At 35.6% G+C, this 26,197-nt stretch overlaps 3 protein-coding genes across 3 annotated transcripts; 1 reads left to right on the top strand and 2 right to left on the bottom strand.

Annotated features, from left to right (window-relative positions):
- The first annotated feature begins 1,727 nt into the window (after positions 1–1,727).
- Positions 1,728–2,438, top strand: LOC127259833 (F-box/kelch-repeat protein At1g57790-like). Its single transcript, XM_051287446.1, has one exon. The coding sequence runs from the start codon at positions 1,728–1,730 to the stop codon at positions 2,436–2,438; it is 711 nt and encodes a 236-aa protein (XP_051143403.1).
- An 11,630-nt stretch (positions 2,439–14,068) lies between these two features.
- LOC127260033 (uncharacterized) lies at positions 14,069–19,309 on the bottom strand. Its single transcript, XM_051287673.1, has 8 exons — positions 19,267–19,309; positions 18,353–18,812; positions 17,047–18,246; positions 16,831–16,964; positions 16,674–16,749; positions 15,288–16,579; positions 15,158–15,194; positions 14,069–14,897 (listed from the first exon to the last, which is right to left on the bottom strand). The coding sequence occupies exons 2-6, from the start codon at positions 18,798–18,800 to the stop codon at positions 15,636–15,638; spliced, it is 2,802 nt and encodes a 933-aa protein (XP_051143630.1). The 5' UTR covers positions 18,801–18,812; positions 19,267–19,309; the 3' UTR covers positions 14,069–14,897; positions 15,158–15,194; positions 15,288–15,635.
- Positions 19,310–23,305: 3,996 nt separating this feature from the next.
- On the bottom strand, positions 23,306–24,721 carry LOC127259834 (uncharacterized). Its single transcript, XM_051287447.1, has 2 exons — positions 23,982–24,721; positions 23,306–23,870 (listed from the first exon to the last, which is right to left on the bottom strand). Exons 1-2 carry the CDS (start codon positions 24,719–24,721, stop codon positions 23,306–23,308), a joined length of 1,305 nt encoding a protein of 434 aa, XP_051143404.1.
- Between the last annotated feature and the right edge of the window lie 1,476 nt (positions 24,722–26,197).

A 26,197-nucleotide genomic window follows, 5' to 3' on the forward strand; every position in this document is an offset into this window, starting at 1 on the left:
ATTTGTTATTACAAATATTATTCTCTTAATACGACACCTTGAGTATATTCATGAAACTAATCCACCTTATATCTTTTATGTAGCCTTCCATGACGTAAAAATGTCATTATGCATTTATTGATCAAATGAGTCAACCCATTTTATATGAACAACTGGAAGAATGGTACTCTATAAGACAAACTATACACGTGAAGAGGGCATGTATCAAAATAAATTATTTCGCACAAAAATGTCGGCTTTACCAACAAATTATTAATCTTCTAGAAGACTCTAATTGTGTAAATCATAATCAATCCCCTTTTAAAAGACTAGGAATGTCATGCCAATAAAGATGTCATTATTAACCTAGTATATTAAAAAATTTCATTCCAAATAAAACGTAAGACATAAAATTCGATGAACTCGGATTGAGCATCTATTGTTTCGATTTATTCACCACATTCATTGTAAAGTCGAATTATTTGTAGGAAATTTTAAAACCTAAATGAGAATGTGGTAATAGTTTTAAATTTAAATGGAAGATTTCAATTGGGAGTAAATGCTCCGCAGTCGAAGGGCAAGTGAACTAAAGCACACAAGTGATACTCAAAGTATAATACCAAATTAATATATAAACAAACAAAAATAAATTGATCAACTAGTGAAGCTGCCCTAAACCTCAATGTGGGTTTAAAATGTGCAAATCGAATCAAACAAATTCCACGATAAATCAATTTTAAACACACTAAACCCTAAATAAAATATATACACTCTATATTTAATATATGATTTTACTAAAACTTGTTTGAAGCATCTACACATATATAAGTTAACTGTTTTAGTATCAAAAATAATTGAGCAATTTAAATGTTTGATTTTTAATATAATTTTATCATAAAATGTCTTTTAAAAAAGAATAATATATGAGTGTGACTAAAATATGAAATGAAAATGTTTGAAATAAATATATATATGTATATATAATAAAATTACCCATATTATAGTATTACAAAACCGTTTTATATAAATGGCAACTAAAATCAAATTACCTGTATTATATATTAAAAGCCCTAGCTTTTCAATGTTATTATGCTAAATTACATTAATTAAAAAAAAAAAAAGTGTGGAGTGAACCCGGTGTAATGCACCGGTCATTTCCAGAACTCGCTATATAAGTGGAAGGAAGCGCTAACATCACTCTAATCTGTCTTCCTCACTGAAATCGCTTCGTGTTTTCCGCTGCTCAGCTCATCTCATCTCATCTCGTGATCATGTCTGGAAGAAGAAGCAATCGGTCGATGAAAGAGTATGGTTTCCTCATTTCGTAAATTAGTACTTGATTCAGATCAGTAACTGCACTTTACGTGTTTTCTTCTTTACCTGTGCTTGATTGTTGTTTGAATTTAGTCTGTTGGATTCCGTGTGCTGTTCTTGTAGGGTTTGGATCTGCTTCGTCTTAATAGATCGATTGGTTTTTCTTTGTTTAATAATTCTTTGTTAAGGTCCATCTGAGCATCAGTTGTGTTTGAATTGTTCCAATTAATTTCCAAATCATTAATGTCGTTGATTTTTAAGGAATTGATTTGGACTCATCATTAGTTTGTTGTGCTTAGCTGATTTATGACAATTGGAAGATCTGTAAATTCTCAAGATGGTTTGATTCTTCCAGTTTCAGATCCTCATCCGAAACTGTCCACAAACGAGAAAAGCTGGAATTAGACCTTCCTGCTGAGCTTTTAGTAAAAATCATGTCCTCCTTACGCTCGTGGGACAGAGCTCGAGCTACCGGCGTATGTCGGAAATGGGGAGACATAGCAAAGTCTCTCAAAAAAAACAACCGGCCTCCAACGAATGTGCACGTTCGAGAGAACAATGAGTTGGTTGATATCTGTGACCTGTCCCGCTGCCTCTCAAATAGGATCATCTTTCCAAATCGACCTCCCGGCGTAGTCTGTTACGCCAAGGGCGGTTGGATGTTGTTCCACGATGATGATATCCACGCGATGAATTTCTACAATCCTCAATCAAATGAGGTTGTTGAGCTCCCAAAGATACTATCTCATGATCTGGTCGATATTGCTGCGTTCTCAGCCCCACCAACTTCGCCAAACTACACTGTATTCTTGCTGCTTGTTACCTTCCCGGATGATTCTCCCGATGTCGTTATTTGGCGCCCAGGGGATATGGCGTGGACCAATGTCGAGTATAGCAAAAGACATCGATCCATCACTTCCACTTGGGTAAATGTCGTGGTTCGCAACGGGAACTTCTATTGTATGAATATCGACGGCTATATCGGCGAGTTTGATCCGGTAAAATGCAGTTTGAGAGCTCTCCCATACGAGCCCCTTCGATGCGCTCGATCTGTCCCGTCTTACGGCTGGAGGAAAAGCGTGTTCATGGCAGAGTATGACGGCGATTCTTTCTACTGCGCACTTATGGCGTGGCGCAACCCATAGTCTACATGTCGGATGGGCTCAGCGACACATGGAAGAGGGTGAAGCACTTAGACGGCGCAACATTTTTCGCAAGCACCACGACATCCCTCATCAGGGATGATCTTCCCGACATGATGAAGAACTGCATTTATTTCCCGGAGCGTGTGGACAATGGGAGGCACTGTCTCGTCTATTCCATGAAACTCAAGAAGTTCTATAGGAAAACGCGAGAGTTGGAGCGTTCGAAGATGGAATTTCTCGACGGCGTATGGATGGACATCGGCAGTAGTAAGGTTCCGGTGATGGAAGATAGGGACGACATTGGCCGTATGAATCGGGATGTCTTGGAAGCATTCGAGCGGATGCATCTACAAGCATTTGGAACAGAGTTCGTCGCTTAGGAAGTAAAATTTTAGTTTATGGGATTTGATTTTTAATTTTGTTATGTAATTTTGTGCTATTATATACATTAACAATCTTATGATTATTACTATTGTATTAAAAATCGGGGCAAAAGTTAATAAATAATATTTTGACTATTTGAAAAATAATAATCCAATAATAATAACAATACTAAGAATATAATAATAATAATAATAACTATGAACTATAAATGCATCACTCCCAAAAAAATCTATGGTAGTTGGACCACGATTGGATTTGCCATTTAAAAAGATAGGTAGCATGGTTATGAATGGATAGTTGGACGAAGATTGGATTTGCGATTTAGAAAAATAAGTAGCATGGTTACGAATAAGAGATACGGCTATTGAAAAATATTTCATTCGGGTTCAAATTGTAACTTTAGAATTAAAATTGAATCGAGTAATTATGAATATATATAATAAAATTTAAAATTTAATATATCTAATAATAGGTTAAAAATTTTAAACATGGGCCCTCCTAAATTATAGGCCCCGCTCACCTTGCTCTTGCTAAAAGTTGTCCATCCGTTCCAGAAGCTCGACTGGAAGATCCAACTCTTGGCCCTGTTTATTAACTATGTAGACTTTGTATTCATATGTTTTTAATTTTCTAGTTTTTTTTTCGACGTGTGCTTAAGTGGGCCGTAGAACTCGTTTACTTGACCATGAGTAATACATTATCCCGGGGAGAGGATCCATTCCAGAAGCTCGACTGGAAGATCTGACTATTCGGCCTGCTTATTTGACCTTGGGGAAAATTCTTGATTCTGAGACTTGATTCGATACTTCTTTTCCAAGTGATCCTGCAAGTATTATATTGAAAGTACCGGATAAGGTTGAGAAACAAAATGAACTAACTAACAAATGTTGATCGATAAATCTGCAAATAAAATCTTGAGATAGTTACCGTTGACACGGCTTCATGAACTATATGTGCGATATGTAAGTATAAAATATGCGATAACATGCCTAATCTGCGATTTTTTTATCATATAATGGAACTCTTATGACCTACGAACATTTGGAACTATCCTTCTAGGTATAATTAATTAATATGATCGTGTGCAAACATGTAAAGTTATCTTCTCTCTGTGACACATAACGCAACTATCGACTTAACTGCCATTCCTTCTCAATTATCAACTTTACGGTTATAAAACTGGCTTTAGCATAATAAATTTACTAGAAGAAAATTAGTCGGCTCAATCTAGATTGCGTCATCCCTCCGGTAAGGTAGGAACGTTGAGAAATAAAGTTTGCAGACACGACAAATTGACGATATTTGTACCTTGAAATGGCATAATTCAAAATTGATCATGCTAGTTAAATTATTCTACGTGACTTACATATCGACACAAGAGCATTAACTGGGACATCGCCACGCGGCAAAGACAACAACCTTACCTATACAAACAAATATAATTCTTAAAAAAAAATTATTACACACTCGTTACTTTTGCATCAACTATACTGTTTTTTATACTTGACAATGAAAAAATATGCATTTCACAAAACAAACCTTATATCTTTGCCTTTATTATTATTTTTTAAAATAATATACCAAAGTATTGAATAGGAATATTGTATGAACTATTCTTAAAGAAAATACTAGATGATATAGAAACATTAGAAAAATTTAAAATAGATTAGCCTAAATAAATAAAAGTAAATTAATATTATTAGAGTATAAAAATATCTAGAAACTTCGTTTCAATATTATAAAAATAGATAAAGGGTGAAAAATAAGAGCGCAACAGAATGGAACCATTGATTAGTGTTCTCTTCGTATAAATCCCTCCACCACTGCGCAATTGCGATTAGGATTTTCAGTTCGGATTTTACTGGATTAGTTCTATGTTGCTTAGAAGTTTGATTTTCAGTTTTCTCCTAAATAGTTTAATATAAAAAGTAAAACTTTAACTTGCTTTTGACTTTTGCATTGTTTTCCAATACTAAAATTTTGATAGATCCTATTACTATTAATTTTTGATTTTCTTACAAAAACTTTATAAATTATATTAAAAAACAAAATAATATTTATTTTATAAATTGTATTTAAAGTTATGGGACAATAGAATTTTAAAATTAGGACAAAGCCTTTTTTATTTTTATATTTTTTAAGTTTTGTGTTGCTCTCTAAACTTTTATTTTCAATTGTGTCATAATAGTTGATTTTCCTCTTTTATTTACTCTTGTTTCTTTCGGATGCTTTTGTTGGAGCAATGAAACAAGGAAAGTCGAATGAGATGAGGCACGGGATTAAGTGAAATTAGGATTGGGCTGGATATTGAAAATAGATTTTATTACTGCACCATGAATGGTGTTGAACATATTTCTTCGTTTGTGTGAGTGGACACATCTTGGCTTTGGGTATAAATCAAATACTGCAAGGAATATTTAAAGCATTAACTGGATTGGAGGGTGAGTCTAAACTTTTTGTGTTGCAAAATTCAGAACTTAAAGAAGTATTGCGGAAAAAAAATTATTTGAGGATATGAAAGCTGGGTTCTTAGTAATAGAGAGTGAAGGTGGGGTCCTTAATCACTTGAGATACCCTCACTTTTTCGTCTGCTTGTCATAGCCAAAAGCCTTTTGGTATGAAGTGGCAAGTGAATTATAGTTCGAGCTTGAATCCTGGTTTGAGAATCAACAAGTCTAAGCAAAATGCATTTTACAATACGCCTGCCCCAGGCTCCAAAGGATTACTAGTTGAATATGCTAATCATCTTTTTGGGAAATTTCCCAAGGGACTTCGTGAGGCTGGATCAAAACCTGTGGTCGATATTAATTTGAATAAAACCTCTTCAGACGAGGTTGTGATCCTGCAAGATCTTAAAAAGGACAGAAAAGACAAGCTCGATGATCATCCGCCAGCAATGTCATCCTTTGCTTTGACTTCAGAAAACTTTGATTGCCAGCCTAAAGAAAAAAATGCTGACATTGAAAGATTGGAGAGAATGATCGACATAAATGTATCCTGCAAATTGGATCAGGTTTCTGCTGACAAACTGAATGTCGATAATCAGGAGAAAGAAGATCAGGGTGCCTGTGTCAGAGGCTTCATTGATTTGAAGAGCATCCATTTGTGGTAATGTGGCAATTTATGGTGTTGAAATTTATGCTAAACTATGGAAAACTGTTGGGGACATTATTCTCATTTGCCAGCTTGGAACGCATCTATTACATTTGTGGATGAATACTTCTATGGTGTGTACTTTTATTTTATGTAGTTATGAATCAATTTTGCATGTGCTTTTGTGTGGATATATTTCTTAAAAAGGCTTTGGCTAAAGGTCTTATGAACATCTGAGTGTGTGTTTGGTCTAACCTATAGTTATTTCTGCAATTCTGATAAAATTATTGACTCCTTCCGGACAAATGTAGTAAATTTTAAGTATACAGTGCGGTTGCCTTCAAATTGGTGGTTTGAATTCGGATAACAAACTCTTCTTACAGAACCTTATTAAGTGACTTTATTTTGAATGATTGGCAGCATTAGATAGTTTTTTTATTTTTCTGTTAAGTTAGTTTCTGCTCCAAAATAAATGTTTTTTCCTTTTGTGCGGACTGTTCATTGATCCCTTTATTAGGATTCTATGAATGATGCAAGCAGTCTTGTTGGCATACTAAAGAACAGCCAAATTGATTATGTGTTGGTTGTTGGTGTGTTAAACTGAGTGGCTTTAAAGCGTGTAATTTGTATATGAAAATTAGTATATATGAACAATTGAAAAATGAGCCTTTGCCATCATTGTGGGATAAAAAAATATTCACAAAATTGTAATCCTTTAATTCATAAGCCTTTCCATCTTGGTGGGTGCTGCCCCCGCCGTAATTATATTAGTTGTCTATTTTTATTGATATTTAAACATATGAGAAAAACAAACAAAAAAGTTAGAGGCTTGTAAATTTTTAAATTTTAAAATTATTTCCTGGCTCTTCTAGAATTTAATTAAATATGTATATGCGTTCTCTTTAGCATTTTTTGCAGTGTGGGAAGGGAAGGTTTTCAGCCAATCTCCAAGGGTCTGTTTGATTCAAATGATGAGAGGGGAATAGAGGGATTTTAATAGAAGGGAGGGGAGGCTAAAAGAGGAAAAAATATTAAAATGGTAACAGTGTGTTTGGTTCATATGGGAGGCCAGAAAAACTAATATTTTTGTGTTTGGTCAAGCAGAAGAGGAAAGAGAAAATATATGGAATAATCAAATACTTTATACATTAGTTATTTATTCAATAAAGATAAACAATAGTTTTAGTGTATAAATAATAACACTATAACAAAAATTATATAAACTATGTATATTATAAAAATAGTTTATATTTTATAATTTATAATTTTTTAATATTAATTAAACTATTTAGTTATCTTAATTTTAATCTATAATTATTTTTACTATACAATAATTATTTTTACTAGTACACTTCTTAATTACTTATTAATTATATTTTATCTTAAATTCTAGTATCTACAAAAATATGCTCATATTACATGATACAAAAGAAGTAAAATATTAGTTTTATAGATATAATTATGTGCTAATTTGTAATTTATAAAAAATTGTTATAATTAAACTTGATTTAAAAAATTAATTAAAACTATTTCAATATATATAATATAATTTTAATATATATGAATATTTATTGATATAATTAAAAATAAAATAAATAAATATTAAAATTTTGTAAGATGTTATAAAATTTCTAATAAAATATGTAAAGGGTATTAAGTAAAATAAAATTTTGATAAAATCCCTCGTCTCAAAATTCCCCCATATTCTTTCTCCTTCCCCATCCCTCTAAAAATATTTGAACCAAACACAAATTTTTGAATAATTCCCTCCCCTCCCCTCCTAAACCCTCAAACCAAACAGACCCCAAGGGAAACATTCATAGGAGCATACATTTTTCATAAGGAGGATACTTGTATCTCATGTGATTGAAGACCCGGTATGCACGCTCCTTCAGTGAGGACCCACCTTTCATATCCTCGAATAAGTATCTTGGTGCACTCCCGACTAGGAATACATGAAAATGAAAACCATAACATAGAATTGTTAGAAATATTTCACATCTGATGAACTTAATATTGTTGTATACATAGAATAATAATAGCATAAGAAAATTCAATACTCCACAGCGTCGGCAATGCTGCTAGAAAATATTGTTATGTATTTTCGCATAGGCGTATTACCACGCACACCACTTATATCGGACCACTTTTATACACTTTACATATGAAATATATTACTCAGTTTTGCAATCACTTCTATCTACCGTGTCACTCAGTTTGTATTCCTTTGTATATATAATATCGACACAGTCGCACCCACTATATTTATTGATTCACAAAACTTCTTTCACATCATTAATGAATTGGCACATTAGGCCAATTAACAAATACGAGAAAATGAGGTGTGCCTTTTTTGCTCGGGAAGCCATTGGAGAGCAAATTGCCAGCAACCTTTGTCATTGTATCAACTAATTTGTGGAGTTCTTGGTGGTGTTCCTTCATGTTGTTTTTGTTCTTTTTGATGTTATTGTGGACATAATCGACCATCTCAAAGGTTTTATTTTCATGAAGGATGACCAACAATTTTCTGGGGGATGGATTCCGAACAGAGGATTCTTCCTCGAAAATAATTGAAGGAATCAAATTTAGGATATCTAGAATCATTAGTATTTCCATCCTGGAAGCGTCCGGCATAGATGACTGGAAAGAAACGAACTATAAGAAACATTGTTTTCAACCAGGATCCGTGTAAGAATTTTTGAATCAAGATGGAATTACCAATATATGTGATAAAGTTTATTATGCAAGATACTATAGAGTAAAGGATTTACGTGTTACAAAAAAAATAATAATAAATATCAGGTTGTTGAATGGACCATGGATGGATACGCCGAGGCTCTAAGAAAAGTTACGAAGCCGATGTGAAACTTTTATTTAGAACTTGAAGATCAACTTCCATTTGGAAAAAAAAATGAACCAAAAAAAAAAAAAAAAAAAAGTGCCCTCACTTTCTTCAGATGGCGTCAAATGAGTGTCCTCACCAAATCCTAAATCCTTCATGGAAATGAATTCATCCCTTTTAATATGCTCTTGCGAAGGTTGGGAATTTTGCTAAGGCTTTTGCAGCTCTTGAATAATGATTCCCTTAGACCGCCTCTTGGTTAACTCAACCGGGCTTGCTTGATGTCTTCTTCCAGAATTGGTTCTTCAGTTGTTTCTTCAGCTACTGCTGCTACCTTTATTTAATTTTGTGATGGATTAGGGTTGATGATCGAATAAAAAACAGAAACATAAAGAAGAAATAAATTTACATGGTTCACCAACAACAAATTTATTGCAGGTGGCTAGGTTACAGATTACATATTGCGTATCTCTCGGTCTATTTTGTTGATATGCCTCGAACGTAGGGAAGGATATTAGATATTATATCCTAGATTTATAGATATGATTTAGATATTAATGGAATAGGCTCATGCTATGAAGAAGCATGTATTCTCATTCTAACAGGCGGTCAAGCGGCTCGGCTTCGTAATCTTTAACTTAGCCGTACTAAATAAATTTGTTCTCTGTTTTTGCCTGATGTAGCCAACATGCTATTGGTGAAACACATAAATCTGTCTTTTTCACATTTCTATTTGTTATTCGATCATTAACCCTAATCTATCACAACAAACTCGTTTCAGAGCATGGTCATTTTGATCAGGGTTTTGTTTATTTCCGCACTGCTAGGGTTATCAACACTATCTACTTTCAATGTAAAGGTTGAAAAATTCACCGAGAGAAATAGTTTTAGCTAATGGCATATCAAGATGCGATCTTTTCTGAAGTGGCAGAGTTTGTCGGTACCGCTATCTGAAAAACCGAGAGGTGCAAACATAGATCATGAAGAGTGGGATACCGCAGAAGAAAAAACCCACTACACAATCTTATTGTGTCTGTTTGATAATGTAATCATCAAAGTTGCCGATCAGGAAATTGTTGTTGGCCTCTGGAAGAAGTTGAAGAGTTTGTAGTTGAGAAAATCTCTAACGAATAAGTTTCTTTTAAAGCAACGTCTTTTCAGGTTACTAATGCATGAAAGAACTGTTGATAGGTTCACCAAATCGGTCCATCATAGCAAGTTTCGACATTGTTTGGACTTGCTAAATGTCACAAGTTGGTAGTTGCCAGAGGTGGGGCAAATATGAGGAAAATGGAAAAGTCTGTTCATAGAGCATTGTAATGATGCATCAGAATGTGGAATTCAAGTAAATGTGGAGATTTGTTGATATGCTTTGATGCTAGTTTGCCACTTGTTCATCTTGCATTGTATTGTTACATCTGAAAGTGGGATTGAAGTCAAAGTGGAGATTTGTTGATATGCCTTGAAGCTAATTTTCCACTTGTTCATGTAGCATTGTAATGATGCATCTAGAAGTGGGATCCAAGTCAAGATAGAGATTTGTTGATATGCCTTGAATCTAGGGATCCGATTTGGATATTAGATATTATATCCTAGATTTAGATATATGATTTGGATACTATTGGCATAGGCTAATGCTACAAATAGGCTTATGTCATCCTGTCTCCGGTAAGTCTTCTGAATAAAACATGAAGGCGTGTGGATATGGAATTGTTAACCCAGGGCCAATAGAGGTTGATGTTTGTGGCTCTGCGGAGGCAACAATATTCGACTTCATGGAAACATTGTTTCGGGATGGAAGCGCCATAATCTAAGGAGTTGCTGCCCAAGGTTAATGGAGGTTGCTGCCCAGTGTCTGTGAAGGCTGTTAGTTTCGGCCCCGTGGAGGCAACAATCCTTTGCTTTGTAGAGGCAACATAGTCTATTGTAGGTTGTTGCTTTCGGCTCTGCAGAGGCAGCAATCCTTTGCTTTGTGGAGGCACCATAGTCCAATGAAGGCTGTTGCTTTTGACTTTGTGGAGGCAACAATGTTTGGCTTCGTAGAGGCAGTAAGCTTTAACTTTATGGAGGCATGCTTCTGGATGGGCTTTCGGCTATAAGACGTCTTCCATACTTCGAGTATCTTGGACTTGCGGTCTAGCACAATCATTCCTATCGTATCAACTTGGTGTTCCTTTTTCTACTATAAAAGTATACTTGGAGATTTAAGCACCAATATGTTTATGTTTAAAGACATGAGCAACCATGGCTGATGTTCTACTGATGTATTAACTTACTGTCACTTGGTGTTTTTACGATTTTATAAATCAAATAAGCGCTGATGTAAGACACTTACACAAATTCATTCCAATTCCTTTTGTAAATTTACAGGAAAATTGCATATTTGTAATTTCTTTCAACGCATATCTTCACGTCAAGATATTGGCAGCAAAGACACAAAGTGTTGGAAGGCCAAATCAAGTGTTTCCTCCTTCCAACCAACCATATAAATCGTTAACTTTTATTAGATAATGTAGGAACACGCCGGTGACGGCTGTTCATTCCCACGGATCGTTGTTGGATGCCAACGCGTACATACATGGTATAAGACGATCCTAAGCATGCTCCTATAAGAATGAACTAGAGATGTACCCTTTTTGGAACCACCAACAGCAATCACGAACAGGTTGATTCCGCTAGAGACCTTCCAGACTGTTCCCGAACCCCGCTCGAACACCGGATGGGCGGCGATCTATCAAACGGAGGGAGACGAATTTTGCTCTTCGTGAAACCCTAGAGCTGACGGCTTGCACCTGTGGTTTTCGCCTCCTTTTGAAAAACCGTCCCTAGGGTTTGACAAAGACCGCATATTAATAAGTCTCCCAACAGGTAATTGGGCCAGACCGGGGATCTTTAGAAGGTGTTGGGCTCGGGCTCCCTTATAGATCCAAATCTCTATATTCAGCCCTGAATATAATTCGAATCATAAAATATTAATTCATTCCATTAAAGAATTAATATTGCACTCCCAGCCCAACCCAAATTGAATCTGGGCTTCTATTAAACTTAATTAATTCCCCATGTTTAAGATGTTCCACATCCATTAATTAATTAAATCTTCTGACAATTTAATTAATTAATATCTTTTAATTCCTTAAGTAATACCACTCAAAACTTATTATTGTACGGATTAAATCCACCTGCAGGGTTTATACAATAATCCTTATTGAGTTCCTTAAGGGGATGTCATCAACCTGGATGTCCAGGACATGGTGCCTTAATGATAATAAATTAATTACTATGCGAATAATGTAGTTGCCCAAAATACGAAGCATATTGAATCACTAAGGATTCTCACTTATGGTAAATTAAAGCAACGAACATTTATTCCATATATTTAATTTATTTCATCTAAGGTTAAGAATTAACAGAGTTACCGAGATCTTGGTTCTTCAATGTCAGAATAGAAGAACATATCTCAACTGTGATCCTTTCAATGTGACGCAGCACATTAGTGTAAACTAATAGTCAAGACAAACTAATTCCAAGTTTACACTACAACTTAAACCGATGGTTTTGTCCATAACCATCTCAGTTGTGAAACCCATTTATATTTAATAAAGAACTGACAACAAGATCTTCTGTGTCTACAATATTAAATAAGTGGACATGCTAATATATATAAAACATAAATAAAAGCAACACAATGTGAAATAACAATTTATTTATTCCAGTTAATAAGGAAATTGAATGATACAAAAGCGTACTAAAAGTTTGCTTTACAGTATAATCCAACAGATAATTGTATAGGATTTAAAAGAAATCCATAATTTGAATTTGTAATATAACCAAGTTCACATGAAAAAACTAATCAGAAGTCAGCCAACTCCAACCTTGGCATATATGGAAGGATTATCTTTCCCAAGCCATACCAATTCATTTTGCAATGTATTAATATTTCCCAATACCTGCCAGTCACAATGAGCTTTAATATCCTAAAAGAACAATTATGGGCAAGTGGTTTATAATTTGAAATGTAGACCTTATTAGCAATAACAAAAATTTAGGAACTGAGAAGATTCAAGTCTCAGTTATGTAGGCAATCATACAAAATAGATTGAATGTAGCTCCACTTTACACTTGCCACATAATTATATAATACACACAGGAATACTTCTCAACCTTACTAGTAAGTACTCAAGCAAATACATCTAATTTATTTAAACCAATATTTCTATTGTGCTACAAGCTTAAGATCGATGCTAAGCTTCCATTCTTAATTAAATTTTAAGAGTCATTTTTGGTAAAAATAGTTTGTTAAGGTTACAATAGCAAGCCTTTTCTTGGAAACAACAGTGTGTTAAGTTATAACAGTGTAGATCGTTGGCTTAAGATCACTTTTGACACGAGTTCAAACATGAATATAAAGAACAAGCCTGTTTGGTAAAAATAGTGTGTTAAGGTTAGAATATAGTTGATAATGCTATTGTTGAGAAAAATAATTAGTAATGATAAAATAGCCCTCTTCTTGGAATGATAATTGAAGGGCTATGATTTTTCTATTACTTTACACACTGCTAGTTAGAAATCACATGCGTTAAACTTTCATGTTATATGCGATATTCGATTGATATTGATTGGATTCTACCTAATTTCGGTGCGTATTATTTATTTCCGACATGTAGGAGAGAAAAAGAAAATTTGGCGTGATTTGAAGAAGAATGGAAGAAAATTTCAAATTTGCACCCCCGAGTTAGTCATGACCATGACTAACTCCATCCTCTTTATTTGAGAATTTAATTAAAGGACCAAAGCCCAACTCCTAAAAAAATAGTGCAAAATGAAAAGAAAAAAAAAAGGGAGTCATATACGAAAAGAGGAGAAGATGGCGGAGGAGATACGCGCAGGGAGCAAGAGACTGAAAGACTGATAGATCGCACCAGGAGCAAATCGACAGAGAAGATTTCCCTTCCCACTATGATTTTATCTTTCTCTTTTGTTTTTTGCTATTTAATTATAAAGTACTTACTTTTCTGCTTTGGGGATGATAATGTTTTGGTTCTTAGATTCTTAGTTTTCTTTATAAAAACTTTTTTAATTATCAATATTTGTTTAATCTTAAAAATAATGTTAGTGATTGTTACATTGATTGGATATTGTGGTACCGATATTTAAATTGGTTTGATAATCTAAAGTCAATTTAGGTAAGATATCCGTAATTGTATCTGTATTTGAATAGGTGACAACCGGGTTGAATAGTTCCTTCCCGGGGGTTAGACAATCAAACATAATTGCTCCTACTAGGTAATAAAAGGGTAGTTAACGGTCGTACCTTAATTACCTATACTATAAGGAAAAATCGGTTGTCAGAGTTTGTTGATAACTATAACCAACTTATTGATACTTTAATAAAAACTAATTTTATTGAATCAATGATAAAATAAAGTGTCATGACTGCATCACCCCTATGCCAGGCATTCCCTTGATAGCTAGTCCTCAATTGATTTAATTGCTTTGTTATTTTTTCTCGGATGAAGTGAAATCGGACGTCGATGTGCTTGCTCCTTCCGTGATTGATCAGGTTCTTGGCCAACTCAATCGCCGACCTATTATCAACTCGGATCACAGTCCCTTCACTATGGAGCACTCCCAGATACCTTAGAAGATTTGAAAGCCAGACTGCATGACACACAGTCCAGGAAGCCACCACATACTCAGCCTCACAGATCGACAGACTTACAATAGGCTGTTTTTTTTACAGCCATGTAAAGGCTGCACTCCCGAGTAAGAATACATAACCCGAACTACTTTTTCGGTCATCAGCATCGCCACACCAATCGCTATCCGAGTAACCCACTAGTCTGTAATCATCTGATTTTGCATAGAAAAGACCTAGTGATAAGGTGCCTCGAACATACCTCAGAATTCTCTTCAGGGCCTTCCAATGTGTATAACTTGGATCCTCCATAAATCTGCTTGTTATTCCAACACTTAGCATAAGGTCAGGTCTCGTATTGGTAAGATGCCTCAAGCTACCGATTAAACTTCGATATCTTTCGGGATCAGCTCGGTCTCCACCATGGTTCGCCGTCGCGGATCGGCCTTTACCGTTCCAGATACGTCGCGGCGTATCGGTCGCGGTGTATCGGTCAAATATCAGCCTATATGATTTTTTTATATAAAATTTATATTTTTTCAAAAAAATAATAAATAATTAATTAAAATACATCAAATTATAAATATAATTAATTTAAAAATATATATTATTGAAAAAATATATTATAATTTATAATAGATCAAAATTTAAAATGAATAATATTTCAACTAAATTAGCGGATATATATAAATGTAAATGCTAAATTTTATGTTTTGCATATTGTCATTATACTAATAAATTTATTTTAATAACAAAATGATGTACCTTGTGTCCGTCAATGTCAAGATTTCATCTTTATCATCTGCATTATATAAATAAAAATAATTAGAAAAAAAATACAAATAAAATTTTATAAAATGTTCAAACTACGTTTATACTAAATATTTATACTTACCATTCAATACCATGTGGAATGTCGTGGAGGTTCAAAATCATTTTCATCTGGATTCATATTGCTTGGATAAGGAGAGATGTTCGAACCATATTGATTTTCTCTGAATGAACCCCTTCCATATACATCAAAACCTCGATATTCTCTATTATCATTGCTTCTGCTTGATGAACCATAATTTTGTCTACGATCATCAATACTACCCGAACCAGATGTAATCCCTCCGTAATATGTTCCAACTGGTTGGTTGGATCCAAATATAGGAAGATTGGCTGAATCCTGAAGATGTCTGGGTAGATTAGATAAACCGTATCCTGAGTAATAGGGATTATGATATGCATTTGGTTGGTCTCACTCCTGTCTCCCCAATCTATTACTCGAGCTATGAGAAGAATCTCCATAGGAATAACCTATATTCAAGTCTTGCATATGTTCGTGAACTCCAGAATATCTCCTAGTATCTGAAAAATTTGAAGCATCGGCTTCACTTGAAAATTCTGTTAAACTATTTAGAAAATCTCTTTGAGCTTCTATACCAGGACGATATCCATGATCAGTGTTTTGGGTAGCATAATAATTTTCATTTCCTTGAGCCCATCCCATATCACTTGAGTATCGGCTATCCCTGTAGCTCCCACTACCACCACCACCACCACCACCACCACCACCACCACCACCACCACCACCACCATCATCATCATCATCATCATCATCATCATCATCATCATCATCATCATCATTGTTATTATTCTTATCTTCACCATTAGTCGATGAAGATGAAGATTCCAATATGATTGCTTTTTTTTTCTTGGCCGTATTTTTGTTTTCTGATTTTTTCTCTTTCGCCTTCTTTTTTCCATCAGCTATAAATTGAGATAAAAGCATATCACTGTCATGATCATTATGCTCACTTTGACCTCGATCTCCACTTTCTTCAATAGCCTCATCCAACCAATTCAAATCACTATCACGAATAAGTGGAGATTCATTTTCTCTAACCCATTCATCTAAAATATCATTTTCATCAAAAATATGATTCAAATCAATTGGGTCATAAAAATCGTCTGTGTCTGTCCTTTGCATAAAATTTTTTACCCGAAGACGCATGTTGTAGTGGACATAGACTAGCTTATGCAGTTTCTCAATAGCTAATCTATTCCGAAGTTTAGTATGGATCAAAGCCCACGTACTCCAATTCCGCTCACAACCCGATGATGTGCAAGTTTGACTCAAAACTTTTAATGCAATTTTTCTTAAATTAGGAGCTTCATCACCGTACATATTCCACCAGTCAGCTATTAAAAATAAATAAAAAATTATTAATAATGCAACATTTTATAACAAGTATATTTAAAAATATAATTAAATGATAAATTTCATAATACATACCTGGTAAAGATGTAGATACAGCTCTAATAGCAAGTGCACTTCCAAACTCTCCAATTTTGTTAACAAATATGTTTATCTATAGACAATATAATAGTAAAATTATTAGAAATTAATATATATATATTTATATATTATTTATAAATTTCACATAATTTACCCCATTCATAGCCTTTACTTGTATATCCAAATCTGGCTCGAGTCTTTTGATAACTTCTTTTACTCCTTTTCGAACCTCCGATGAATCAAATTCACAAGTGCCGGAGTATTGAAGACCAGGATTTAAAAAATAAGCTGCATGAAATGTATATAAAATTAAAAAATAAAACAAACGATTAGCACAATATAAAAACAAAAAAATAACAAGAATAGTTACCTGCTGCATGCAAATCTTGATGCAATTGATTATACCATCTTTCATCGATGATATCCCAATATTGTTGAAAATCTTTCACCGCGGTTTTTATTGCCATTTTTGCCCTATCCATTGCCTCATAAATGATAGGTAGTGTAGGTTTTTTATCTTGATCAACTACTTTTAAAACCTTCACTAAGGGTTCCATGACCCCACAGACTCGGCGTATCCGTTTCCAAAATCTTTCATTCAAAATCAAGTCTGATATATCTCCGGCTTCATGTCTTCTCCTCGAGGTATTATTGTACTCAACCCATTCTCTAGAAGTACACATTCTTTTCAAATCGGTTGCATATCTCAGAAGACTTTCCATTGCAACAAACTCGGTTGCAAATCTTGTTATGCCTGGTCGCAACAGATCTCGGCCATTCGTATATGTTTTCATCAAATTAACCACTTTATCACTGTTGTATATAAATCCTGTAATTCTTCTGGCTTCTTTTATCGTATCTTTCACTGACAATATATCTCCGATGTCTTCTAACATCAAATCAATGCAATGCGCTGCGCATGGAGACCAAAAAATGTGCTTCCTTTTCCTCATCAGTTTTTTCCCAGCCGCCTTCATACTAGCTTCACTATCAGTTACAATTTGTACAATATTGTCAACCCCTACTGATTCCACCACCTTATCCATTAGGGTGTAGACAAAGTCCGCAGTCTTCGCCTTATTTGTACAATCAACCGAACTGTGATATATCATATCTCTATCACAGTACACCATAAAATTTATGATTGGATGTTTTGTACGAGTACTCCAACCATCACACATAATTGTACATCCGTATGTTTTCCATTTCTGCTTTAAAGAATCAACATACTGTACAACTTCTTGCATCTCCTCGTTTAAATATTCACCACCAATTTGTTTACCAGTAGGTCCTTTAACTCCAGGTCCAACCGATGCAATCGTGTCAATCATCGTTTGGTAGTAAGGACCACTATCGGCAGCGTGAAATGGTATTGCATTAAAATGAAAAAATTTCGAAATTGCTCTACCCACTTTTTTTGCATTATCTTTTGAAAACATATTTTTCAAAGACTTATTCTTCGATTGAAACATGTATGGATCAAGTTTTTTTTGATGCAAACCTTCTGTCTTTTTCATAGAGCTTTCGAAAAAATTTCTTTTACTTCCTTTTGTATTCGAGCTGCTTCCTCCTACAAAGATAAAAAAAAAAAAAAAAAGCATATGATCATATATGGTTGTTATCTCAAAAAAAATATACTAATATTTAAATATATTTTATAAATTTAATAAATATACCGGCTTTAAAATTCAAGCTTGGTAGATCTCCGGAAACAGAATGTCTACGCTGCTGCTCCATAAATTCCATATTTCTGCTTTCAGCCATTGCTCTTTTTAAGTGTTTTCTTTCAAGAGCATCTATCTCATCTTCATTTATTTCAAAAACTTCATCTTCTTCCTCATCAGAATCATCTTCCAAACGAATGGAATTTTGCAATGCTTCTAACTTTTTTTTATGTGCTGCTCGCATACTTTTTCCTTGGATCAAGTGTTTTTTTAATAACTCTCTTATTTCTTTTGGAGCTCTCGTGCATGCTTCAACTTGACCTGTAACATGTGCTATATGTTGTTTCATCCTAGTAATTCCGCCGTGAACAATTTTACCACAATAATTGCATTTTGCTTGTTTTCTATCATTGCTGATAGGAGTAGCATGATCCCAACCAATATCTCTGTGCGGTGCCATTTTACACAAACTCTGTAATTGAATAATACAATTGTTAAAATATTTATAAATAGTAATTCATTAATTGAATAGACAAATTATATATTAGTTTATTAATAAATCAAACTTATACAAAAATTTAAGTAGATAACTAATTTGTTTATATAAAAAATATAGTTAAAATATTAATTTTTTACAATAAATTTACAATTAATACAAATTTTGTCTAAAATAATATTAATTTTAAATAATAAGATTATAAGTTATTCTAAAATATTAATTTTAATGAACTCAATTTATATAGATTAAATAAAAATTAAATACAATCCAACACAATTAAACTAAATTTATCAATAAATTAAACAAATTATTCTAAATAATTAAATCTAAAATAATTAAACCTATAAATTAAATAAACAAATTAATAAAAAATAATTCAAATTTATAAATATTTAAATTAATTAAAATAATATAATAATTAATTTACCTTCCTCACTCCCCTCCCCACGATTTCCCCCTCCCCCACGATTTCCCCCTGCCTCAGAATCGAAGCCCTGGCCAGACGAAATCGAGTCGTTCCTCGACGGATCCGTCGCCGAAATGTCTCAAATCGGAGCCTCCACCACCACCGCTGCGGAATCGGAACCGCCGTGCTTTATATGCCACGATTTTCTTCACCGACGCGAACGCAGAATCCTCCCACTTCTTCTTCCCCTCCCCCACAATTCTTCTTCAGACGCGAACGCAGAACAGAGGTCTTTCCTCCACGATTCTTCTTCAGCCCACTGGTAAATGTTTTCTTCTCCGATCTGATCGAATTGAGATGAATTGTTCGAATAATATGAATAAAAAGTAGAAAATCGGTAAGAATAAGATTTATAATGGGTTTTATAGATAAGATATGAATGGATGGGAAAATTTTGGGCAAATATCGGATATTTTTTACGAACCGGAACGGTCCTGGTTCCGGATCGGCCGAGTCGGACCGGACTCGGCCGATCCGGCGAACCATGGTCTCCACCATCAAGTTTTGAAAGTTTCGTTCCAGGTTCCATTGTAGTTGAGACAGGGTTACAGTCCTCCATTCTGAACTTCTTTAGAATCTCAATTGCAAATCTTTCCGGAGAAACAAAGATCCCTTCCTCCGACTGCTTCACCTCCAACCCAAGATAATACTTCATCGGACCCAAGTCTGTCATCTCGAACTCTTTCTTCATTACTTGAATTCCTGAAGCAGTCTTATGTTGCTACCGGTGAATATGAGGTCAGCGACATAGAGAGCTACTACCATCGTATCATTTTCAGATTTCTTAGTGTACAGGGCATGCTCGTACGGACATTGCTCATACCCATTTTTCTTGAAATACCCATCAATTCTCTCATTCCAGGCACGAGGAGCCTGTTTCAGCTGGTACAGGGCCTTTTTCAACCTTAGCACCTTCTTTTCGTCTCCTTTCTTCATATACCCGAGAGGTTGCTTGACGTACTGTGAAAATAAGAGCAAAACAAAGAGCAACAAAATGATTTTGATGATTTTCTCTCCTCTGCAGAAACAAAGTTGCCTTCGTGTTTATCCAATCCCAAAAGCTATATTAATTAACTTCTAAACTATTGCTCTATTCCTAATCTATTTAAAGAAAGAAAGTAAATACAATTAATGGAAAATAATTGGACAACAATCATGCAACAATATACGCCTATGCTATAATATACACTAATACCCCCCTCAAGTTGGCACATGAAGACGGGAAATGCCCAACTTGACTAGAAGGTTGTCGAAAACTGGCTTCCCAAGAGCTTTAGTAAGCATATCGGCTAGTTGATGAGATGAAGACACAAAAGATGGACAACAAAGCCACGTTGTATCTCATCTCGAATAAAGTGGCAATCCACCTCAATTTGTTTGCTACGTTCATGAAACACAAGATTCTTAGCTAAATGCAATGCTGGTTTGCTATCACTATAAACCGGAATTAGGAAAAAGTTAGAAACTCCAAAATTCAGTAATAAGCGATGCAACCATTTCAACTCATAGGTAGTTGCAGCAAGAGAACGATATTCAGCTTCAGCCGAGGATTGTGACACGGTATGTTGCTTCTTCGTCCGCCATGAAATTGGCGATTCTCCCTGGCAGATGAAATAAACTGTCAGAGAACACCGCATCAAAGGGCAACTAGCCCAATCAGCATCACAATAGGCTCATAATTGTAGAAGAGATGATGACTTAAAACATTAGCCCTTGCCTAGGATTAGATTTGAGATAGCAAACAACTAGAACAGCAGCATCCCAATGATCTTCCTTAGGACAATGCCTAAATTGCGCCAAAACGTAGACCGCATAAGACAAGTCAGGTCGAGTAATCGTCAGATAAATGAGCTTTCCAACAAGCGGCGGTAGCGAGCAGGATCGACTAAATCGGCACTATTGGATAAAGGGAGATGATGCTTTTGTTCCAGCAGGCTTTGCACCCAAAAGACCGGTCTCAGAGAGAATATCTAGTGCATGTTTACGTTGACTCAAGGATATGCCATTCGTGTCGTGTCCAACTTCTAAGCCAAGAAAATATTTGAGCTTACCAAGATCCTTCATATGAAAACATGTGGAGAGATATGACTTAAACTTGCATCTCATGACCGTTATTTCCACCAATAACCAAGTCATCAACATATATTAAAATCGTCAAATGAAGAGTGTCCTTACTGTACGTGAACATGGAGTAGTCCGAGGTAGATTGAGTAAAACCATATTGAACAAGAGCAGCAGTTAATTTTGCAAACCAACAACACAGAGCTTGGCGAAGTCGATAAAGAGATTTGTGTAGCCAACATACTTGATTATTTTCAGAGACTTCAAAACCAGGAGGAATCCGCATATAAACTTCCTCTTCCAAATCGCCGTGTAAGAATGCATTATGAACATCCATTTGGTGCAGCTCCCACCTTCGGACAACAGCTACGGCTAGAAAAGTTCGAACACTCACCATCTTAGCTGTGGGTGCGAACGTTTCATTAAAATCCAACCCCTCCACTTGATGATTTCCAAAGGCAACCAAGCGAGCTTTATGATGCTCAATTGAGCCATCCGCGTTATATTTAATCTTATAAACCCATTTGCTTCCAAGAGCTTTCTTCCCTTTTGGTAAATCTACGAGTGTCCAAGTACCATTTTTTTCAAGAGCATTAATTTCATTTTTCATGACATCTTGCCAACATGCATGTCTCATAGCTTCCAGAAAACTGGAAGGCTCAACTCCTGCAGTAACCGCAACCAAAAAATGGCGATGCGATATAGAAAAGTTATTACAAGTCACATAGTTAGGTATAGGATATGGTGCACCAGAGGTTGCTGAAACAACGGTGTTCAGACGAGCTGTATGTGTCACATAATCCTTAAGACGAACAGATGAGAACTTTTGTCGGTGGCCTCTCCCAAGTATCTCGGACCTCATTTGATTTTCACCGGCAGGTATATCACAAACTGTAGCAGACAGCTGTTGGTGCATTTGAGATGCATCAATCATGGTCTCTGATTGCTCATCATGGTCATTCAAATCAACATGTTGGTGCATTCGAACATGCTTCCATCATGGGTCACGACAACATCCTTTTCTTGATCCTCAAGTTGTTTAGAAAACGGAAACTCTGTTTTGACGAAAAACACATCACGTGACTCAAAGATCTCTTCGGTGTCCAAATCAACTAGACTCCATCCTTTCTTGCCATATGGATAGCCAATAAAAATGCATTTTCTAGTTCGACTAGCAAACTTGTCCCTAGCTCGGTTCAAATTCTTTGCATAAGTGAGGCATCCGAACACATGTATATTATCCATTAAAGGTCGGCGCCTCATCAACAACTCATATGGTGTTTTACCCTTCAAAAGCGGTGTGGGGGTTCTATTAATAAGATACCCAGCTGTCAAAATACACTGGCCCCAAATCTTAATTAGTTAATGTGCTGGGAAGCGCAATGCTCTACCAACGTTCAATACATGACGATGCTTACGTTCAACACAACCATTTTGTTGTGGCGTATCAACAATGGATGTTTTAAGAACAATTCCTTGTTCTTTCAAGTAAATATTCAAGCAAGTAAACTCTCGACCATTATCATTACATAAAATTTGAACTCTTTTATGGAACTGCGTCTCAGTCAAGGTAAGAAAATTCTTTATAATCGATGGAACCTCATTCTTTCCTTGTAGCAAATATATCCAAACAGCCCGAGAGAAGTCATCCACAATAGTAAGGAAATATCTAGAGCCACATAAAGAAGCCTCACTGTATGGCCCCCACAAATCACAATGTATGAGTTGGAAAGCCTCACTAGCTTTATTTTCACTAGAAATAAATGGAGTTCGGGTTTGCTTTGCTCGCATACAAACATCACAATAATGCTCTTTATTTGGCCCAATGACCACTTTATTTTGCATTTAGGAGAGTAGCTCTAAAACTTGGGAAGACGGATTCCCCATTCTATTGTGCCATAATTTAAAAGTATCGACCTCGACTTCTCTGCGATGCACCTTATTTTGTTCGAGCCAAAAGCATATCCTGCACCAGATATAGTCCACCTTGTTCTTTACCCACTCCAATCAGCATCTTCGAAATGCGGTCCTTGACAACACACATACGATCAGTAAACTTCAAGATATAATTTGTGTCACCCAATAATTTAGATACCGAGACCAAATGGCAATCCAACGCGTTGACAAATAGAACACCCTTTAGAAATAGTTGTCCTAGTTTTATTGAACCCTCCTTAGTAGCTAACACTTTCTCTCCATTTGGCATGATAACAGGACAAGGGTTAATGTCCCGGCATTCACAGAGCAATCCAATATCTCCAGTCATATGATGTGAAGCTCCCGTGTCAAAAATCCATTGAAATGATTTCTTACCGGTTAATCGATTCGTTGAGGTGGACTTGTGATTATTCCATAGAGACTTCAGAATTTCCCAATCTTCACTTTTAAGATCTTCAAGTCCAACTTTGTCAGCATCACGAATTGTATTGGTGGATGAAATGGGTCGATTAATTTGAGCAGCATTTACCTTTGCCAATTGCCCTACTCTTCCCACTTGAGCACCTCTTCCTCAACCACGATGACCTAGTTGATTGGCTCTCATTCCGGAAAACCATGAAGATGATAACAAGTATCTACTGTATGGTCTGTGCGTTTGCAATTTGAACATATCAAACCTTCTCCCCGATCCCCCCCTTGATTTCTTTGTTGCAAGGCTCATAGCTTCATGCCGCTCACCGCCGCCCTGTGTCATGACTCTAACTTGCTCCTGCTTAGTGATTTTTGAATAGATATTATTCATATTCGGCAAGGGATCAGACGCAATAATGTTTGATCTTATTGTGTTGTAGTGCGTATCATCCAATCCCATCAGAAATTGATGAACTTTTTCTTCTTCGCTACGCTTTGTCAATTTAGCATTGATATCACAATTGCACTCGTTACAAGTGCACAAAGGCATTTGATCATAGTCGTTAAGATCATCCCACAATTTTTTAATCCTTCCATAAAAGGACATGATAGAGTCACTTCCTTCTTTGCAGTTTGCAACTTCAGTCTTCAATTGATGGATTCTCGCACCATTTCTCACCAAAAACCTTTGTTGTATATCATCCCATAATTCCTTTGTAGTTTCTCTATAAGATATCGTAGACCTTAAACTTGGTTCGATCGTGTTGAAGATCCAAGAAATTATCATGGAATTGACTGTCCACCAGTCCTCTATCTCTTCCGAATCATTAGTAGGTTGTTTGATTGTTCCAGTAATAAAACCCATCTTCTTCTTTGCACGTAATGAGACTTTGATCGCCTTTACCCATTCTTCAAAATTAGGCCCTTTCAATTGAGTATGAGTTAATAGATTACCTGGATTATCATTGCTCGTGAGAGCATATGGAGAAATAGACGATGAAGTCATCTTGGCAACCTTGTTCTAATCATCAACTACGAAGAAAAGGATGAAACGATCAAATAATTACTCTATACCATGTGAAAATAAGAGCAAAACAAAGAGCAACAAAATAATTTTGATGATTTTCTCTCCTCTCCAAAAACATATTTATTAACTTCTAAACTATTGCTCTATTCCTAATCTATTTAAGGAAGAAAATAAATACAATTAATGGAAAATAATTGGCCAACAATCATGCAACAATATACGCCTATGCTATAATATACACTAATACGTACACCTCTTCTTTCAGCATTCCATTTAAAAAAAATTGACTTTACATCCTTCTGTAGGATAGGCCATTGATGCAGCTAAGGAGATCAGTAGTCGGATTGACTCCATTCTTGTGACGGGAGCAAAAACTCCATCATAGTCGATCCCCTCCTTTTGTATATAACCTTTTACTACAAGTCGAGCTTTATAGCGCTCAATCTTTCCCTCAGCACTCATCTTTATTTTATACACCCACTTCAGTCCAATGGCTCGAGCTCCTTTCGGAAGGTCGGCTCCCATGTTTGGTTGCATTCAATTGCCTTGATCCCTTCATGCATGGCTGTTCTCCACTTCTCATCTTGGACAGCTTTCTCAAAATTCAAGTCTTTGGAGTCGGCCAAAAGACATACAACATGAGCTTCATTTATAGTGTCGTATATTTCCTGCAGTCTCATCCTAGGCTGTTGGGGCCCTATTTCTTCATCTGAGGACCCGCTGATTGTTGCTGTTGAAGGCAGAAAAAACTCCGAGCTAGTTTCTTCTTCGCCCGGGTTACTCCAGCACCATTGCTTTGTTTCCTCCACGTGAACATCTCGGCTTACCACTACTTTATTGTTGACAGAATCAAATAATTTATAAGCTTTGGAGTTCTCATCATACCTGATAAAGATGTATTTCCTGCTCCGATCCTCCAGCTTCGTTATGTGCTGACTCGGCATTTGCCCATAAGCAACGCTACTGAATACCTTCATATGAGACACGTTAGGTTTCTTACCACTTCAAATCTCCTGAGGTGTCTTCTCACCTAGCTTTGCATGTGGACATCTATTATGCACATAGACTGCGCACTGTACCGCCTCTGCCCAATACTTCTTTGGCATATTCTTTCCTTTCAATATTGATCGAACCATATCAAGGATGGTTTGGTTTTTTCGTTCTGCCACACCATTTTGCTGTGGAGAATACCGGGCTGTTAAGAAATGCCTGATCCCATGCTCCTTGCAGTATTTTTTGAACTCGGCAAAACGAAACTCGCCTCCTCTGTCGGATCGAACTGCTTTGATGACTTTGCTTGTTTCCTTTTCCACCATAACTTTGAATTTCTTGAAAGTTTCAAACGCTTCTGATTTTTCTTTTAGAAAATAGATCCATGTCTTCCTTGATAAATCGTCAATGTAAGAGACGAAATATCTTATGCAACTGAATGATTCTGTAGTTATCGGCCCACAC

The sequence above is a fragment of the Andrographis paniculata genome, unplaced genomic scaffold (genome assembly GCF_009805555.1).
Source record: "Andrographis paniculata isolate CXL003 unplaced genomic scaffold, ASM980555v1 Contig60END, whole genome shotgun sequence".
Lineage (NCBI taxonomy): Eukaryota > Viridiplantae > Streptophyta > Magnoliopsida > Lamiales > Acanthaceae > Andrographis > Andrographis paniculata.

Coding starts and splice junctions, on each gene's coding strand:
- LOC127259833 (XM_051287446.1), top strand. CDS start 1,728: ATGTCCTCCTTACGCTCGTGGGACAGAGCTCGAGCTACCGGCGTATGT.
- LOC127260033 (XM_051287673.1), bottom strand. CDS start 18,800: ATGGCACCGCACAGAGATATTGGTTGGGATCATGCTACTCCTATCAGC. Junction 16,965..17,046: donor TCAAGATTTGCATGCAGCAG/GTAACTATTCTT, acceptor CATTTCATGCAG/CTTATTTTTTAAATCCTGGT. Junction 16,580..16,673: donor TGTATCTACATCTTTACCAG/GTATGTATTATG, acceptor TATTTTTAATAG/CTGACTGGTGGAATATGTAC.
- LOC127259834 (XM_051287447.1), bottom strand. CDS start 24,721: ATGACTTCATCGTCTATTTCTCCATATGCTCTCACGAGCAATGATAAT. Junction 23,871..23,981: donor AGGGGGGGATCGGGGAGAAG/GTTTGATATGTT, acceptor TGGTTGAGGAAG/AGGTGCTCAAGTGGGAAGAG.